Source organism: Coccinella septempunctata, chromosome 2 (assembly GCF_907165205.1).
Source record: "Coccinella septempunctata chromosome 2, icCocSept1.1, whole genome shotgun sequence".
Lineage (NCBI taxonomy): Eukaryota > Metazoa > Arthropoda > Insecta > Coleoptera > Coccinellidae > Coccinella > Coccinella septempunctata.
The window spans coordinates 38,201,182-38,221,651 of NC_058190.1; the positions used below are offsets into that span (position 1 = coordinate 38,201,182).

Genomic DNA, 20,470 nt, shown 5'->3' on the forward strand with positions numbered 1-20,470 from the left:
GCCCCATTAAAATTTAAAAATTTATTGAAGGGAATAACGGAGGATTAAAATGTTGATGGCGTATTAAATTTTAACGGACTTTCCTGCAACTGGGCATATACTCAGTATATTACAATAGGAAATTGCCTACCTAGGTATATGTGTTTTGTCTTATTTCTATTTATAAAAATCAACAAATATGCATCAACTCAAAATGAAACCCAGTAGGTATCAGTAACAAGTAGTAACAACATAAAGCCAATTTGAAAAAGAATACAGCACATTAACCTCTCACCTGTAAATTATAAACGAGTCTCTGGAAGTGAGGCATTGGCCTCGAACCGGAGCTAGAGCTACTTCCAGCTGGTTTTAATGATTCAGAAGAGGAGGATAATAGACGATCCTTGCAGCGTTAACAAGAAAGCGTGAAATGTTAGTTATTTCTAAAGTTTCCCGAATTATTATAGAAAAGAAGGATTTACATGCCTCCGGATGGAGATTTCCAAGTTTAAACCGTCTTAGAACTATCTGAATAAACTTCAACTCCAAACTAGGAAGAGATAGATTTCCGACATGTGTTTCAATGTTGCAGCGAGTTCGAGAATGGTTTTCCGCCTTTGCGGATGTTGAAAACCGACAACAATGTAGTGAGAAGTTTGTTGTGGAGGATTTTGAATATGATGTTGAGTAGTCAAACCGTTGACAGGTGTCATGAGTATGATGAGCGAAGTAGATGGAAGTTTTTTGTTTTTAAACATACTAAGTTACACAGAAAATGGAATACCCAGGATTTAATGCTTTTACCACCCGAAAGTCGACCATTCTCCTCCCATCAAATTCGTTGCTCAACAGCAACGAATTTGGTATTCTCGGTTTCAGCATTCTCATTTTGAGTTATTGGTTGCAAAAAATTAATTTTATTCTAGTATATTGAAAATTTCAAACCACAAAATATAGCGGCGTTCAAAGGATGCAGATGGCAGTAACGTAGGCATTATTAAACCAGACAGAGAGTAAAAGTGATCTTACCTGCTCATTGTTTGCTACATTTTGACTGCTGGTACTATGAGGTGGCAATGCGTTCAGTTGATTTTTATCAAGTGTGAGTGACGGTAGGGTCGGTGTGAAAAGCTTCGGTTTGTTGGACTTCTTCTTCTGCCCATCTGGTCGCTGCTCATGGCTCTGATCATCGCTGTTAAAAACGACCTCATCCCTGTTGTGATTAATGCTAGGAAGCAGATCATTGCGATGCTTATAGCCCTTCTGTATCTCCTCCGAGGTTGGAAATTCCCCAGGCTTAGACCTAACAGATATCTGAATATTGGCCGAAGACTTTCCAGCTATGCAAGTGTAGGACCCGCTTTCCCTCAAGGACAAATTTTGTATCCGCAACGCTCCCTTTTTCGATGTCTTGAATTTTTTGGATTTCGGCAGAGGCACCTTGTCCTTCAACCATGAAATTTTGGTTCTATCGAATCTCTTCACTGGGCACTTTACTTTGACCGTTGTCCCCAAGAATACTGTTGCAGCCCCCCCTACAGTCAGTGAAATTTTCTTCTGTTTGATGTTGTGTTGGATGAAGGTGTTGTTGGACGCGTATATTTTTGGTTTATCGGTTTCTATGACGCAGCTTTTGGTGTTACAAGGTTTTTTCTCTGGCGGTTTGGGGGATGGACACATGTTTTGCGGACGACCCACAGTGTGATTCTGAGCCATCGTTTGTTTGCACTCCACCTTTCTAGTTTTCTCTCCTCCGTCGCATGATTTCGTACATCTGGACCATTCTGAAACCACCCATTTGACGGGACAGTCTAGGACGTTGCAATATTGCCGGTCTGGGGGCGGTGGTTGGGGGCAGTTATTGTTCGGCACGATTATAGTGTTTCTGCCCCCTTGGGTCACTTCGTGGATACAATTCACCTCCCTAGTTTGAAGGCCTAAGCCGCAGCTTTGAGTGCAGGGGGAAAATTCCGAGTAGTTCCATTTGGGTGGACATGGTATGTCGTTGCATATGCGCTTTAGGATTTCTGGTTTGGTTTCCATTGGGCAAAGGTAAGGAGAAGTTACTTTTCCCGTGTCTTCGCGTATGCAGTTCACTATCAGCTCTTGCATGCCTCCGAGGCAAGTGGCACTACAATGTGTGTAGCCTTGTTCTTTCCAAGCGTATGTTTTTCCAGGGGAACCTTGAAGAATTTAAAAATGAAAATTAAGGGTTATACAGGAATAGTTTCAATACATCTGAATGCTGAATGGTTGAACTATACAGTTATAAGACCATCACGAAGATTCTTTGAAAAACGTTAAAAAAGTTGTGAATATTGTACGTTTCTTTGTCGGTTTATTTGTTTGATAGAACATCATGTAGAGTAACTTCTACTTCGTAGAAGCTACAGAATGTTTTATCATGAGACATGAGATTTGCAATGTTTTGAAACCCAATTATCCGATTTGAATTCAACGATTTGTTCGATCGTTTAACAGTTCCGGAGTTACAGTTGAACTTTTTCATCGACTAATATTTACAGGATTTTTTTTTGGGGTTTATTTTGAAAGATGATTTTGAACAGGATTTTTCTGGAACTATTTTCTCTCGATTTAATAGAGAACCATAATATATCTTCTATATTTCATTGTAAAACTGAAAATGATTCAATATGTAATGAACACTCTTTGACAGAGTTGTGATATTCACCTCCAGCAACCTTGAATTCTCTGTAAGGATCGTCTTTGATAGTGTCAACACCGATGCCCATGCCTAGCTTCTCTGCGGTACATGGACCCATATAACACTTTTCAACCTCGATAGGTTTGGGTGTGCCACATTTGTGGTCCGGCAATTTGGCAATGGTTCGCGAGAATTCCAGAAAAATTTTGCAATGAACTTCCCTTTTCCTGATACCTTCGCCACAGCTCACGCTACAAGGCCCCCATTGGTCTGGAACAAATCTGTAACATAAAGAGAAATGAGGATTTTGACTGGATGATATTTGGACTTGGACATGCATTCGACAATTCTGGATTGAGATATAAAAAACATTCGACGATCAGTCAGGAAAAACTTATACCTATATTCGGTTGCGCTAAAGGCTTCCTAGCTGTCAAAATTTAAAAAATCTTGCGGTGATGAGTGATGATTCGGAATGTTTTGGTATGCATAAATTCGAATTTTTGGTTCAAATTGAGTCGAAATGATTGCATGGGACTTTCTGATTCTTTTTCAATAGTTCCCATTCTTTCTTTTTTGTATGAAGGTTGCTATTTATGTATTGAGAATTGGCAATACTGCTAGTGGAGAATATAGTTAGTATTTGTTATTTCCATCTTAAAATTTGACCTTTTATAGTATAATTTGTGTTAGTTATGAGATGTTGAAAATTTCCTCCCAGGCAAAACATTTTTAAGCTATTATATTTCATGACTTTTGATTAAGTCCAACTGAAGAATAATTCAATCAACTTTTTTCAACTTTTGGCGGTGAAGCACCATCCAAGATCGCAGATCGATGGTATAGGTACCATACTCAAACTAGACGTATCTCGCTCAATGATAAAGCTGTAGAAAGTAGTCCACAATCAATGCTGTGTGAAATCTTATTTTAGAAGATGGTCAGGTAACATATCTAGAAATCGAAGCATGTTTTAGCATATTTATTAAATATGACCTGCCTGAGAATATACAGAGCTATAAGATGTTACCCTTGTTGGGTGTAAAAATATTTTTCGAAAATTTCAATTGTTTGTATTTTCTGTTCTCACTACATAAATAGCCACCCTTGTACATATTTTTTTACAGAAAGAATACGTCTTGCAATATATAGAACGGTTCTCGATCTATCTCATAGTTTTAGCCGTATTGCATTTTTTTCTCGTGTAACATTCATGTGAATAGAGACATATGATACATTTTTGAAATCAGCAAAAAAATTTCAGAAAGATGAAAGAACTTTCAACTATAGTTTACATTAGAAAAATCAGAAATCCCTGTCGTATCTCGAAAATGGCTGTATCAAAAAATTATAATATCATATTCGAATTCGTCATGAAAAAGTGCCTGTAGAATGTAACAACAGATTTCGAATACGAGTTCAAATAAGCGAGTTATTCAGCTTCATTGAAAATGATAAATTCTCAATTTTTGTTCATAACTCAAAATCTATGACCGTTAAGCTAGATCTGTTTTCAGATTTGGAATAGTCAGGAAAAAAGAGCTCGAGAATGTATTATCCGTTTTCTTCTAGCTGCTATAGTTCTCGAGATCCCTTCAGTAGACAACGAATTTTGCCGACCCTGTATAGTGGAAATTGAACTCACTCGTTGATTGGAGTTTTTTCGACTCCCATCAGCAATTTTCAACTTTTTTCTGCATACCGTAGATAGCCAATATTTCATTTTGAATGAAAATTCAGTCGATTTCAAGGTGGTTCACATTTCGTCAAAAAAATATATTTATTATTCCGAACAGAATGATTAAAACAAGAAAGATAGGGGAGACTAGGGAGCATTGATACATGGGGAGGCTTGATACAGGCTTATATCCGCGATCTGTAGCCGTTTTCAAAAGTATTATACTAGTGAACACTATTCTTTGGCAGAGGGCATTGCGTGACGTTAATATGTAAGGCTAACAGTAGTTTGTTTGTGAAATATTCAACGAAGAGTGTTTCGAGGTGAGAAATTGTAAGTTTTTACTCAAGTTACCTAAGGGTTTTATGATCATGCATTAATTCTTCGGCATAAACAAACATTTCACTGGGAAATATGCATAAAACTACTCAATTCACAGTTTTATTCGCTTTTCAAAATATATGGGTATAAGATGAAAACATAAATCACTTTAAAAATTGCTTTCAGGGAGGTTTGAGACATTTGTCGTGGGGAGGCCTGATACATGTATAATCTTCAAAAAATATTCCGTAGCTAGTTGGATAGGCCTACATGAAGGCGTCTTCACCATCCAACATATCAAAGGGATTTTTAAAAACCGTACAATCCCCATGTATTTAACGAGGCCGACTTTTCTTGTGTGGAAGTGACTAACTGACAATTTCTTGATTTTTCTACACCTATAGGACCAAAGCAAGCCAGTATCATTGCTGATCTACCTACTGAGCTGAATAATCCTCTCGATTACTCTCCCAGTACATCGTATCAATCCTCCCATATGTGGGGAGGCTTGAGACAGTTTGCATGTTTTTGTGTTCAACGTTCTGTACAGAATAAGATGTTTATGTTTTGCGACTTCTATATTTATTTTGTCGAACGATTAATTGAAGAATTATGTCCCCCGAATAAAAATTCCAAAAAACGTATCAACCCTCCCCAGTCTCCCCTATAATTGGCGGTGGACGAAAAATAGGGACAGGAGAAATCAGGAAAACTGCGTGTTAATTTCAGCTGCAGAAGCGAAGGTGTCAGATGTTGCAAAGTGCTCCATAAACTTAAGACTGTGCTTATTAACAGTTTGTGCTTTATTGGAATATTAAGGACCTACTAAATATATTGATCTGGAATATGAGACGATGGAGATTGCCTCATGAGGAAGTCGGATTGCAAAGTACCTTATGGAGTCGTTTGTACGAAGCAATCTCCAGTGTTTCATAAAAAAATTGTGCTTTGAATGAGAAGTGAACCAGCCGTTTTTACTTGGATTTTCAGCGAAAATTTATTTTATCGAACGACTAATCTACGTTATGAGATTTTGCATCTACCTATATTGTTTTCGAAGGAGGAATCACCCAGTGTATGTTTTCCGCATTTTTACTATACACCCTGTAGCCGTAGCACAAATTAGGAAAAAGAGCAACCATCAAAGATTCCTTGTCCCACAGAACCGTTTTTGTTTTCAGTTAATGCAAAAATTATTCAATATTATGGCTAATAAGCACATACGGATGTTTTCATAATACTTTTGGAATTACAAATTTATAATTCATTATCAAGTACCTACCTTTAGATCAAAAAATCTATAAGCTACCAGAAAAATGATAATGTTTCTTCCACATGATGTGCTTTGTTGAATCTTGATGAACAAATTACAATTTTTCGCCGAAATCGAAAATACAATTTGTTATGTTCGAAGTTGAATATACTTAAAGCATTTTCAAGATAGTTCTTGACTACTGCCTTCATAGCTGTCAATTTAAGGGACGAATGGGAGATGGAGTCGTCAAAGATGCAAAAAATTCAGTTCTATCTATACATTCAACAGGGTGTCCCAGGATTAGTGGGAATATATTTGGATATAGGTTCAGAACCACAGAATAGGACGAAAAAATCCCATGGAGATATGTCTGCAAAAGCTCCGTTGAAGAGTTACGTTGCTTCAAATATGAAGACTTGGTTTTGGATTTTTTCAATTTTGTTCAGATGCACAAATGGAATTTTGAAGAGGCACCTATTTTTCGAATAGAGATGCACCTGAAACTAATTTTTTCACTCATCCCTCATAGCTAGAGAAAGGTGAAATCGACAACCCTTTTTTTTATTTTCTACCATAACCATTCACAGGCTTCGAATATTATCATACAAAATTATGCATTTGAAAGACAATTTCATTTGAAAACTTTGTTTCCCGAGTTGTAATCGTGAAAATGATAGTATTTCCGTAAAAAATAAAATATATCCTTTGCTCTGTTTTTGAACAACCCAAAAGATGATTTTCTCTTGTTGCTTAGAATCGAAGGTCAGTTTAGCCACCAGCATAGTATTAACGTTTTAGTTCGTTGAAAGTAAAGTTTCAAGAAAAAATTGTAATTTCAAAACATATTTTCTGATAAAATGTCATTTCAATACATATTTTTTGATCAGCCTTGTTAATAAAAAGTTGTGGTGGAAAATAAAAAAGGGTTGCCGATTTCGCCCCTCTGCAGCTTTGAGGAATTGGTGAAAAATTAAGGTATGTGCATCTCTAATTGAAAAATACCACTCCAAAATTTCATTTGTTTATCTCTGGCATGACTCCATGGGAATTTAATAATAATTTCTCTACCTCATTTTTAGGTACTGATACTATATATCCGAATTCGATCCCATTAATCCTGGGACACCCTGTATAGTTGAGGGAGTTGGGTGACTCTCAAAGACATGTATAACGGTATCAAAATCTGTCCATTTTTTTTAATGTCTTGGCTCCTTGTGGATTCTCACCCCTCCGATGAAAGGGCATCTTTCATACAAACTTTTTTTCTTCTAACATCTCGTCACAATCAACTCAGATTTCACGACGCTCGAGTGAATACCCAACCATTCAGCATCGTGAGCACGCCAGTACCTTTTTACAGTTGACATTTGTCAAACAAACATACTCTGATGATTATGATCAGAACTCATAAGTTAACTTGCCTGTTGTAGGTATCTACACAGTAAATTACCATTTAGAACATTCGCGAAAAGGATTGCTAAATGTATGAATCTACAGGGTGATTCATAACTAATGGGACATAGGCTAAAGGGCAGATTGTTTGGACCAAAATATAGCGATGGACCAAATATACCTCAATAAAATATTGCTGTGGAAAAAGATAGAGGGCGTTAAAGTTGAATTTTTTATAAGGGGACAGAGTAATATTTTCTTCGAAGTTCGAAAGTCCTTTATTAAAAGAATTAGAAAAGGCATAGAAGTTGGAGGAGGCCACGTAGAACATTTAATTTAAATTTATTTTTTTATGGTACATTGTTTTCAATTATGCTTTATCGTCGAAATAAATAAATAAAATGAATAAATCGTTACTTCAAATCCCCTTCCGATGCTCTGAACTGTTCAATTGTGCTTTTCTTAAAAACGGATGAAAAATATACAGTAAAATTATTAGCAAAAAACGAAAAAAAATTCAACTTTAACGCCCTCTATCTTTTTCCACAGCAATATTTCATTGAGGTATATTTGGTCCTATCGCCATATTTTGGTCCAAAAAATCTGCCCTTAGCCTATGTCAAAATAGTTATGAATCGCCCTGTATAACTCCCGAAAACCAGCAATCCACAATTAATCGGAATTCGAGTTCGTCGATTCCAAAGAAGCGGAACATGTTGTAAGCAAATCTCTCAACAAGTTCCATCATTAAAATTTTCAACTTATGCATTCTATTCCAACGTCAAGTCCCTACATAAATGTCCGATGTTGAACTCAAGAGTTCAGAGTATCGATACGGGAAGAAACTTTTTCTGGAGCGTAACGGAGTAGCAGTCAGGACTGTGCAACCTGGAAATTGACAATAATCGTGTTGTTCCAGGAGACTCCTCTATGAGATAAAAGTTTTGTCTGTTCCACTCGAACTTTTAACGATGTTCAGAACTTTATTTGCACCGTCATGAATATAATGGACTTCGGGGGCAAAACAGGCATAAACAATAACAATGTTCCGATCTCATAGTTGAAAAAAGTTTGGCAGATATACTCCTGGCACTGCTAGGGCCTCACCTACTTTCGGCTGAGGAAATGGGTCCAACTTTCGAAAAGAAATTCAATATTTTCTAGAGTGAATTTTGTACGGTGTACAGCAATAATCTATTAGAGTATCTGTACCGATACGAACTGAACATGAGTTATACATGTTTCGCTCTCACAGTAGCATCTTCAGGTAAATTAAAGTAAACCGAATTATTTGGAACCGAACGAAATAGTCATTCTCTGATAGATGCAAAATCTTCATTCAGAACAAGTCGCTCACTACGGTTAGATTCACTTCTCGAAGGATAAAACTGTGGTTGATTGAAGAAAAAGAGTCAAGTTGATATTGGAAAAACGACGTTCAGTACCTCACATAGACCCAACCGCAGACAAAGTAAACATTGTATCTTCTGTAATAAATAGATCATTGGTGAAAATTGTGGAAGTGTTATGTAACCAGTGAAAAGTGCTTGCTTATACATGGAAAAAAGATGTGTCGGTGAGGTATTCTGAAATTTCGGTATCGAGAAAATTGACGAGATACTCCATACACTCAGTGAACTCTGAGCATCCATAAAAGTTATTCAATTCATGTCCACGTAGTACTAAGATTCATTTGATGATTATTATATAAAACTTTTTTTTTAAACTCGAGAAATAATTTTTTTCATGTACGAAAAAAAGTTTTTTGCGTTCGAAATTTTTTTCTGTAGACTCCAAAAAAATATACAGGGTGTCCCGTAAATACCACGTCAAACGAAAACGAAAAGTAGATTAGAATGTGCTCTATCTGATGTGAAAAAATTGTTCGTATGAAAGTCTCACAGTTTTCGAGATATTTGATGTTTTATGAAAATGTTGAATTTTTTCGCTTAAAATGCTTTCTCTCTTGTGGAAGCTACAATTTAATACTTTTCGTATCAGTTTTTTTTCCGTAAATTTTGCTGAAGGATTACTTCAATTCATGCAATGAAAAATAACACAAAATATTATACAGGGATTCTGAAAAAAAAAATTTAAATTCATGTTCTGAAGAAAGTGTTTTTTTGTGCTGAATTCTATCTGACGTGGTATAAAAAAAAGACACTAGATCTTTTCTGCACATTACGTTGAAAAGTTGCCCATTTTGTGAGGATTCCGAAAAGGTAAAATATAGGTGATAAAACCTTCTTCACGAAGAAAGAAATATCTGAATGTTTATCGAAAATGGAACAGATTTGTGAAAAACTGATTTTGTCACCCTTTCTACAAATTCTTTCATTTTGCAGATTCTGATGTATCATATTGAATAATTCTCTTGAAAAATGTCAGTTAGTCCTTAAATTACTCATAAAATGAAATTATTCATTAATTGCAATGATATAATGTAATAACGCACAGGACCTTCAACATCAACAAATCTATTGTGAAGAAACCTTATAAAAATATCAATAATAAAAATTCAGGATTATTATTAGAGCAAATGCTCAAAATAACCACCCCCTTCACTAATACATGCCCTGCATCTATTGAGAAATAACATTTTCAAACCATACAAACTTCTCCCGCTATTTTGGCTGCTGAAATACGAATGCGGTCCCTAACTTGTGCTTCATCTTTTATGGGATTCGAATAAATTTAATTTTTTAAAAAACCCCAGTAAAAAAACTCCAGAGGATTTAAGTCTGGTGAACGGGGAGGATATGTTTGGTGTAAATATTCCCTAACATGACGAGTGTAGTGTGCTGGGCACCCGTCGTGTTGAAACCATAGATTATGTCGCATTTCCAGTGGTATATCTCCTAAGAGTAAGGGTACACTATTCCTTAGAAAATTCAAATAGTTGGTGCTGTTTAATGATTGCAGCAATTCTGTCGGACCGAATATTTTTTCATCGTATATTCCAGTCCATAAATTCACCGTAAAGTGGTTTGAAAAGGGCATTTCTCAATAGAGGCAGGGCATGTATTAGCGAAGGGGGGGGGGGCATTTTGAGCATTTACTCTCATAAGAATTCTGAATTTCTATTATTGATATTTTTATAAAGTTTCTTCACAATAGATTTGTTGATGTTGAAGGTCTTGTGCGTTATTATATTATATCATTGCAATTAATGAATAATTTCATTTTATAAGTAATTTAAGGACTAACTGACATTTTTCAAGAGAATTATTCAATATGTTACAGCAGAATCTGCAAAATGAAAGAATTTGTAGAAAGGGTGACAAAATCAGTTTTTCACAAATTTGCTCCATTTTCGATAAACATTCAAATATCTTTTTTCGTGAAGAAGTTTATCACCTATATTTTACCTTTTCGGAATCCTTACAAAATGGGCAACTTTTCAACGTAATGTGCAGAAAAGATCTAGTGTCTTTTTTTTATACCACGTCAGATAGAATTCAGCACAAAAAAACACTTCCTTCAGAACATGAATTTTAATTTTTTTTTTCAGAATCCCTGCATAATATTTTGTGGTATTTTTTATTGTATGAATTGAAGTAATCATTCAACAAAATTTACGGAAAAAACTGATTCGAAAAGTATTAAATTGTAGCTTCCGCAAGAGAGAAAGCATTTTAAGCGAAAAAATTCAACATTTTCATAAAACATCAAATAACTCGAAAACTGTGAGACTTTTATATGAACGATTTTTTCACATCAGGTAGAGCACATTCTGATCTACTTTCCGTTTTCGTTTGACGTGGTCTTTACGGGACACCCTGTATATATTGGTTTTGAGAAATATTTCTTGGACCTTGAAAATAGTTATTTATGTACCAAGGAGGAAAAATTGTCTATTACAGTCGAGCCTGCAATTTTGTCAGCCGAGGCGTAGCCGAGGCTAGCAAGCAGGCGAGACAATATATGAGAAGAAAAAATTTCGCAGTTTTTTGTTTTGAAAGAGAATATTTCTTGATATCCGAGAAAAATTGCATTGGGCCCAGATAAGAAGAATATTTGACTTCCGTTTTTTTGAGTTATCATTTTTCGGGTAGCGAAAATCTCAATTATCATGTCAGGAGGAAAAATATTCTTTAATTTCTGAGAGAATGAAGTAATAAAAGTATTTTTGAAGCACAGAGAAACACATATCTTGAGCCTGGTAGACACATATTTTTCTAGATTGGAAGAAGCAATTTCAATTTCTACGAAAATATTTTTGGTGTCCAGAAAATAATCTTTTGGTGCCTTCAGAAAAAATATATCGTGAGCTTTGAAGAATGTCTGTTTCGGAAGCATGGGATGATCTTTTTTTTTGAGTACAGAAAAAAATTACCTATAGGTCCCTAGACAAAATTTTTTTCAGAAAATAATATTTTCATATTGTTTGCGATGGGACAGAAAACACAAAGGAAATTGAATTTTTCGATCTTTGACCTCGAAAGATATTTTATTCCACTAAAAAAATCCACCCTACGAGTTTAGCATTGGTGATGGCAATGATAAGTGCTACTATTAGCGAAACAATTGTTTTTTTCCAACTAAGAAATCTCAGTTTTTCGAAAATCCACTTGGACAAATTGATTCAATGGGTATCTCCACAATTCTCAATATCCATACAAGGTTTGGATGGATGGAAATGTACAATGGAAAAAGTGTCAGCCAACATTAGCTGTAGACTTTCTACACATGAATACTGCGTCTACTTACAACCTAGTGAAATGACATCTAAAAGCGGTACTTCGCCATATTCCTTCATTTCATACTCACGTGGTTTCGGATGGTACAATGGCGTCTCCTACAAGTTTTTCCGGTAGTGGAGGTGGTGGATACGGTTGGATTAAGGGTTGGTGGTATGGCAACACCGAGAAGTCCTCGTTTGAATCTCCATTGAACGGGCATTGGATGCCTGTCGAACAGGGTTTGGTATCGGTGGGTTTCAGCAGGGGATCGCATTTGGTACTCAGTTTTTCTTTATCGTCCCGGCATTCGACCAAGCGAACTTGTACGCCTTCACCGCATGATACTGAACACTACAAAAAAAATTTGTTCAGAAGAAGTAAGCGAAATCTGGGAAAAGAGGACAAAATATACAGAGTGTATTTGAAGGTGAGGCTTTTTTGTCAACAGAAGATAGAACTGGTCAAAATGAAGCGTTTCACCAAAAAAAACCTATAAAAAGTTTCAAAATGACAAAGTTGAAGAAAAAAATTGAAAATGATTACTGAAATAGATCCTAATACGACCCTAGACCGTTTGTTAGCTGAATTATCGCAAAGCAGTGGAAAAAAACTTATCTCCTGATTCGACCATGTGGTTTCGTTTAGGATTTTGGCTCGTTCGATATTTACGTGGTAATGAAAATGGATTGCCGAATTGTTCTCATTATTTTTTAGTGATTTGGACGATTTTATGAAATGGCTTATTTCGATACCAACTGACAAAAGAGACTTAGGGCACAAGTGTAAAAAATAGAATAATACTTCAAAATCTCACCAATAAAATTCGTCTAAATTATTCAAGAATTTTTTCTCAATAGGCATCACAATCTTCTTGTTCGAAAATTTCAACAATCGTCGTAAAAATGGGATGAAATGGGGAAACATCATAGCACTTTTTCAACATAACTAACATAAGCACTTTCAAGAAAGTGCCTCGGTTTTCTACATTTTCTGTTCATCCCAAATTGCACGATATAACAATTATGATTTTCTCAAAAATGACCTGATGCATCTAATCCGATGAACTTGGTACTGAACCATTCATTGTCCAGCCATAAGTTTATGTTTTGTTTCGTTTTTGCGAAGCCTTCACCTTTCACAGTCCCGTACTTGAAATTCAATGAAATTCTGTCGAACTTCTAGGGGTTGTATCTCAGCCATCTTGTATATTTTATATAGACAATTTTTGGTTAAACGACCTATTTTGATGAGTTCTACCTTCTGTCAAAAAAGCCTCACCTTTGAAAACCCCCTTTATACTTGACATTGGTCAATAATGCGAATGACATCTGAGAATGAGAATAATTGGGAAAAAGTATATACAAATTCGATTTCAAATTTAAAGAATATCCTACACCTGAAGATGAAACTTTTTAAAACCCCAGCGCATTTGCCAATTTGTTTTCTATCCTAGTTTCCTACACTTCACTATAAGGGAAGATTAAAAATCAATAATAAGAATCAATTCAGATGCATACCACCCGCTGATATGAATATAAAACAAGTGTAACGATCTGAATTGAACTAGTCAATTTGCCATCATCAGGTCCCCAAATGGAGTACGCTCCATCGAAGAAAAGCGGATGCTGACCATAGTTTCGGTCTCATTTGACCTCGTCAGAGCAACATAGCTTTTTTCTTTGATGGAGAACTTTGGAATTGATGGACCTTCATTCAATACTGGCAAGCGCTACTGAGTACTATCCAGTAACACAGCGCACTACTGAGTACTATACAGTGCGCCACCCAGTATAAAACGATGTCCGATTCAATCCCCTCCAGATAGAAACCCAGACGAAGACAGTAGAATATATCCCATATTCTTATTATTATACTCATTGCCTCACTGTTTACGCGTGATCCCTCTTCATAATAAAAATAAATATTTATAAACATCCAAACTAACAATCGATCACGTTGGGTACAATAATTAAGAGATCCGACATATATTATATATTCCGAATCAGAAAAAAATATGGGACTCGAATATGTGTAAAAATAACATAGGGTTTATATTTAAAAAATGAAAGTAACAACGATATCACTGAATTGGCGGACTGTAAAAATCTTTGACTACATTCTACCTGCAAAAGTGTCTGTTAGAATGTAACATTTGTTTTCGACATCACTGAAGTGGAGGACTGAGAAAAACAGAAAAAGTGTCTGTAAAATGTTACAATTGGTTTTTGACATAGAGGCACCAATTCAAAAAGCCGAAAAATGAGTTTTTACTTATAACTTGAAAAAAAAAGAAGATAAAGGAATGCGGTTTTGGTCGTGATCCATTTGTTGAAAATCGAGGTCGGATAAGTGCTATCCATTTTTCCCTAGCTCTTAGGGTTACAAAGCTGCCATTCCATCCCATCGAATTTTGCCCACCCTGTACAGTGCAAGTTTCTAACCCTGAATGAATTAAGTCAATCAAAGATAACTTTTTTTTGTAGATATGTTCGGATAGATTAATCAGTATTTCCAATTGTCCTTTTACTGATGTAGGAAAAATCTCTCAAAATTTTGAGATATGACCTTACTTATTTTATTTTAAGTTAGTGACTCGCGCTGTATATATGAAAGTAATTTTTTTGGTTTCGTTTACGTTAGTTAATATATTCATGCTCGATTTCCTCAGTGTACTTTAACACCAAGGAAAGTCTTGTAGATGAAATAATTCTATTCAATAAAAAAGAGATTTTTGCAGATCTATGGATCATTATTGATATTTTAACAGTACTCACCCCTGACCAACTTGAAGAATGCCACGTGGGACATTCGAATTCATTGCATGACTCTTGGAACCTTGGTTTTAGACCAAAACACTTCATTTCGTTCACCTGCAACAAATCAATACTTTAAATTGAGGGATTCGCAATCCCCATTCATATGAATAGGATATTTTTTATGAAGCTCCCTATTTTTTTATTCTGAGTCGGAATTCCGAGTTAAAAGTAGCAAATTCAGGGTCTTCCAACAAATGCGGATATTCTGCAGGTTCAAAGTTTTGGGCGAAAGTAACTATCATATCAAACTGACTGCCCCTTTTGAATTTTGTCATACCTATGCATTACCGAGGACATTCCTTTTGGGATATTCGAATGCCGACTTTTCGTAAGTTTGAATCCAAGCATTAGTGGAATGGTTTTTTTATGTCAATTTCACAGAAACTGGGGTTCCCGGAGGATATGAGAAATCGAGAGATGACATGATTTCCATCTTCTGGTGGAACATCAGAGATTCAAAAATAATCTTTCCTATCAACGCTTTATGACTGTTTCAGTCCCAGTTTTCAATTCGACTGACTCATTCACGTTAATTGGGATAAACATGGACATTCATGGAGACATTGAAACACATCTAACAACCTCATAAAAATCATAACGGTAAATCCGTGCAGTTGATTTGATTACAAGTTCATGTTATAAAGATAAGCGGAAAACAATTCCAAATGACACACATGAATAATGAACCACGATTAACTGCCCCATAATTGAATCTACAGCTCATTCCTGATATAGACGAGCAACAAGCTCGCATCCTTTTTTTCCTCAAATATGTCTTATCTGTTGATTGTACAAGACGGAACCAGCATATTTCTGATAGAACAGAGTGGAGCAGTGATAGTTGGACAACTATTAATTCTGTATGAACACGAGGACTAGATAAATGAATAGAACTAACTGTCAACTTTCGAATAGGAACAAAGATGCATTACTTATTTCTGCGACGTCTTTGTAGCAGAAGAATTATGGGGTAGATACTTCTCTTGGTCAGTGATGATAACGGCGACTATGAGGAAGTTGAAGTTATTTCCAACGATTCTTCATCAAATAACATGACTGAACTAATTTTCCCCAGGCATTTCAGGGTAGACACGTTGAATTTTTTTTCTTGCTACTTGATTTATCGATGTATGAATTTGAAGATTCACACGAATAGTCTCGTCAAGTTGAAATTCATAAGAATTTTATTATTTTGTCAATTTCAATCAGCTTGAGTTTAGGTGGCCAAAAATGAGCCCCCAAAGGAAAATGTTCTTGAACAATTTTCAGATATCGTAAAATGTTTTGAAGTTGTTTTTTTAATCTCCGAAAGTAGAGGCATTCTACAAAACCTCAAAGTTGGTAAAATTTTTAGAGAAATTGTAAGATATTCGTTTCAACGTAGGATTGTACTGGTTTCACATACCTACTAGAGGACTTCAAATTTGGACCAATTAACAAATCCTGGTCAATTACAATAATGATAAAAACCAACACCTATGAGAGTTGACTCACCTTTAAAGACCTCTAAAATAGAAATGCGCTCGATTTTATTCCACACAGAATTCAGTGTCCTACAGTTTTCATATTGCATTTTTGACAGTCTATATTTGGATTTTCTGAGGCATATAACTCAAAAAACTCTTTTGAAGGCACCTTTTGGCCACCAAATGTTAAGCACATGCTTTATTAGTTGCTGACTAAAGAAGCAGACTTTGGAGATTCACGATTTTTTCCTTCCTTAACAGGATGAACATAATATACTCACCTTGATTTTCGTATTATTAGCTTCTTCCACACAATACACCTGCCTCATTCTAGATCCACCACCGCATGTTACTGTGCAAGGACCCCAATCACCAGCATGCCATCTGAAATTGGAGCACATTTTATCTTTTTCCCCTTAATGATAAAATATTTCTTGATATTATAGGATGATATAAGAAGTACACATACCTAGCGGGACAGTTATGGTTATTACAAGGAAGAACTGATGAATCTGGTTTCTGAGAATCATTACAAAGCTGTTCATCCACTTCTTCTCCAGATATCCTGTTCTGACAGACTGGACGTGACATCTTGTACCCTGCGAATTTGAGATAACAGAATCGTGAAGTGGGATTTTCAGTTTTTTTTTGGCGTCAGAAGAGAACTGCATTACTCTTTTCGGATGTGATTGTATGGATATCGAAACAACTAGGATAGTAATATATGCAAGACAAACACTTTGATTAACAAGAAGGGTTTTAGTTAGTTTACAATTCAGAAAGGAGGTTATACTTCAAGATATCTTTTTTTTACAACAAGAAGAATTTGGATAATAGATATAGGCAAGTTTGAGGTGAAAATAATTGAGCGCTGCTGAAATATACAGAGTTTTCACTTTATAAGCGAATATTTTTGAAAATTGGAAACTTTTTTCTATTTTAACTCGATTCAAACTATGATGGAAAGGATAGAAAAAGGAGATTCAAGGAAAAACTTCTGAGACTTATACTACGCTTATGAGTTTTTCAAGGAGAATTATTTGTTTGAATGAATATGCCAAAAATTAGACATTTTTAAAAAATGAGTAAAAGACAAATGATTTACGTACCCCCTCCACAAGTGACAGAACACAAAGACATCGGTGCTAAGTTCCAATGATAAAGGGGTCTAGCACAGGAATCTCCATTTCCACCACAAATTCCACAGGCATCTATTTGTTTCGTTGAACCGATTTTCAGGTCACAGCCAACCACCTAGGAAATATTGGAATGAGTTGAAGAAAGAAGATAGAAGTAACTAACAAATCAGTTATTCTTATTAGGTCCTTTCGTTTGCATAAAAAAGTGTAGCACTTTTCTACACTCGATTTTAGTATTCGTTTGCTGATTGAATTTACACCCGTGTAGATGAGGTGTAGTTTATCTACATTTTATGTAGATCTAGTATGTTTATCTGGATTTTGTTGAGGACTATTTTATTAAAGTTCATGACAATAAGAATTCAAAAGTAGGATCGGTGCCGTCATTATTTGACTGTGGCAAAACCAAAAAAAAACTTTTAAAACCGCGCAGCTCGCGTTTGAGGTCCTATTACAGGGTGGGCTTTTTAAAACGAAACAGACGCGATAACGAGCGGAATAATTTAATTTCGAAAAAATGCTCGGACACGTCGATTTTTGTTTCGAGGGGGACAACTTTTGAGGTCAAATTCACAACTATATCGCTTCAACCCTCAGTGATATAACAACCTCTAAATTTTGAATATGAGTGATACCTCATTTGAAAGGCCTTTTTATCCTGAATTCAGCGTATTAATTTTTTTCTCATTTGTTGCAGTCGTTTTCGAGATATTTAATTTTGAATTTCGTACAGTACCAGTCATTCCGCTAACCATGCTATGTGAAATCATCAATTATTTGACTAATTCATTCTGTGGTTACGATGGTAACCGTTAATTGTCAACATTAGACAACGAAATAATTATTATTGGAAATTACATTCTTCAACAAATAAGGTGGTTGTCCCTTTATTCTCGTTTTAAAAAGCCCACCCTGTATATGAACTTTTGGCCTAAAAATTCCCAAGGGAATAAGCCCCTTAACTTATTGTATTGAATGTTGAAACACTCTGTATTCATTCAAATTCAATAAACCATTACTGCGATCGCAATAGGATTTATATTTTTCTTCCCGCGAAGTTCCTTGAATTTTCATATGAAAAGTGCGCTTTTATTCATTAATTTTTGTAGCTATAAAAACAAATAATCATTTAGGTAATATTTTCATGTTTGCTCCTAGAATTCTCATGAAAACCCACAAATAAGAGGATTTACATACGCATTCAATGCCTTTCAAATGTAATTTGCGGTCTTTTGCCACTACTAGCTCTAACTCTCTCTTAGTTGCACTGGCAACACATTTTTCCATAGCTCAAATATGGGAGGGCTCATCCATGTTAGGTTAGTATATCTATGACCAGAAAACTGCTGAAGATACCACGAGATGATTCCTGGTGATGGGACATTGTTGATACAAATATCTTTTTCACCACAGGGAAGTGAGCAGATAAGATATGCAAGATATATGAGGGGTTCAGAGCTGAAGTGAACCAAGTCCATGCAGCCTAGTCTTGAGATAAATGGCTTAGAAGTTTATAACCAATTAATTCAAGAGTGACTTCTTTAGATTTCGATTCAAATGTATTCTGGGAGGATTCTGCATTTCTTAATAAACTTTTTAGGGTTTTCACTCCCAATCTCTGAAACAAAATCAATTAAAAATGAAATAAACGATTTGCTCCTGCGTAAAGTCTTGCACTAATTTGTCAGGAGCAACTATAAAAAGTTGTTGCCTGACAATGAACTGAAAATAAATAGCGTTGAAATTATAATTTTAGGTTGTAACGTTTCGGAGTCTATATCAGACTCCCTCATCAGACGAAAAATCTATTTTCGAAAATCTTCTGAATTGTGGCTTTTGTTTGACATTAATTAATTAATGTGAAAACCCTAAAAAGTTTATTAACAAATTCTTTAGATTTGTGTAATGTGAAGCATATGCTAACCTTTTAAAATCTAAAGAAGTCACTTTTGAATTAATTGGTGATAAACAACTTCTAAGCCATTTGTCTCAAAACTAGGACTTCATTCACTTCAGCTATGAACCCCCATATTTGGATCCAAAAATAAATACATGAACACACGTAGGCTAAAATTTTTCAGTACTGGAAGGCCTAAAAAATTATTAGTGGAAAGGTAGTCCTGGATGCTCACGATATAACAGCCAAAGGTTCCTAAGATTTGTCAATACCATTGAAAACCCTCTTCAGGATTGAATAAATTGCGATACAATGAGCGAAGGTCTAGCCAAACCCAACAACCCCGATTCAGAAATGAAAATATCAAGGTTCGAAGGAATTTCCCTCTGAACCCAAGATTCCGAATAGACACTGCTGTCACGGAAGTGAAATTCTCGTCGATTAAACCCGCGCACATAAAATCTTACCGCCACCCTTCGCGAGTGGGATTAACTTGTATTTTCACCAGACAAAAATTCCAGTTTCAATAGGCCATACGCGAAAATTTTTTCATCTTCTCCAGGCGTGAATCGATGAGAACAGCCTCTGCTAGCAGAACACATCCAGTCAAAAATAAATGGAAACTTCACCTTTTCTTTTCCGCATCATCAGACTGCGTAAAGCGGGAGGCCTGTCGCATTCGTTTTTACGCGGCGTTTTTCATCCTTGCACGGGGGAAAACGAGGCGTGAAAGGAACAAGAAAGCCCGCAGCATTTCGACGAGCAGGTGAACGAATTTACGACGTAGGAGAGTGATTCCGACCGCAGCGGGAGAATACCTCGCGAAATTTACGTTTCTGAAGAGGGCAGCCCTCCCGTTTCGGGTATTTAGATTAAAGGGTCTTGCAACAACAGGGTTTCCGTTGCGGCAGGGCCCTGTATTATTCCGGCCGAATGCCGGGAAGCGTTCCCAATCGGCTGTTTGGGAATTCCGGAGGATTTGGACTGGGGACGAGATCTCGTCGGCTTGTATCGATGGTGGTGAGAAGGGTCATGTTAAACAGGGAACGAAAAGGGCAGTGATGATAGTTTAATGAAATGCTTGTTTTGCATGTCGAAGGAAGTGTGCTAACGAAGACTTTAAGTGTATAAAAAGTGCATGTAACAGGAAAAATCAAATGAAATGTTGAATACACTCATA

General features: G+C 35.9%; 1 protein-coding gene across 3 annotated transcripts in view; it reads right to left on the bottom strand.

Moving 5' to 3' along the window:
* LOC123308586 (protein madd-4) overlaps nt 1-20,470 on the bottom strand; it is a 464,545-nt gene that overhangs the window by 4,384 nt on the left and 439,691 nt on the right. For 2 of the 3 annotated variants that reach the window (XM_044891314.1, XM_044891316.1), the window contains exons 6-13: nt 17,364-17,508; nt 16,724-16,853; nt 16,536-16,638; nt 14,747-14,842; nt 12,061-12,323; nt 2,672-2,925; nt 1,009-2,162; nt 275-382 (exon numbers count right to left, since the gene is read on the bottom strand). In XM_044891314.1, the coding sequence (XP_044747249.1) occupies nt 275-382; nt 1,009-2,162; nt 2,672-2,925; nt 12,061-12,323; nt 14,747-14,842; nt 16,536-16,638; nt 16,724-16,853; nt 17,364-17,508 (2,253 nt within the window). The remainder of the gene's footprint in view (nt 1-274; nt 383-1,008; nt 2,163-2,671; nt 2,926-12,060; nt 12,324-14,746; nt 14,843-16,535; nt 16,639-16,723; nt 16,854-17,363; nt 17,509-20,470) is intronic. The other variant, XM_044891315.1, reaches the window with a different exon arrangement.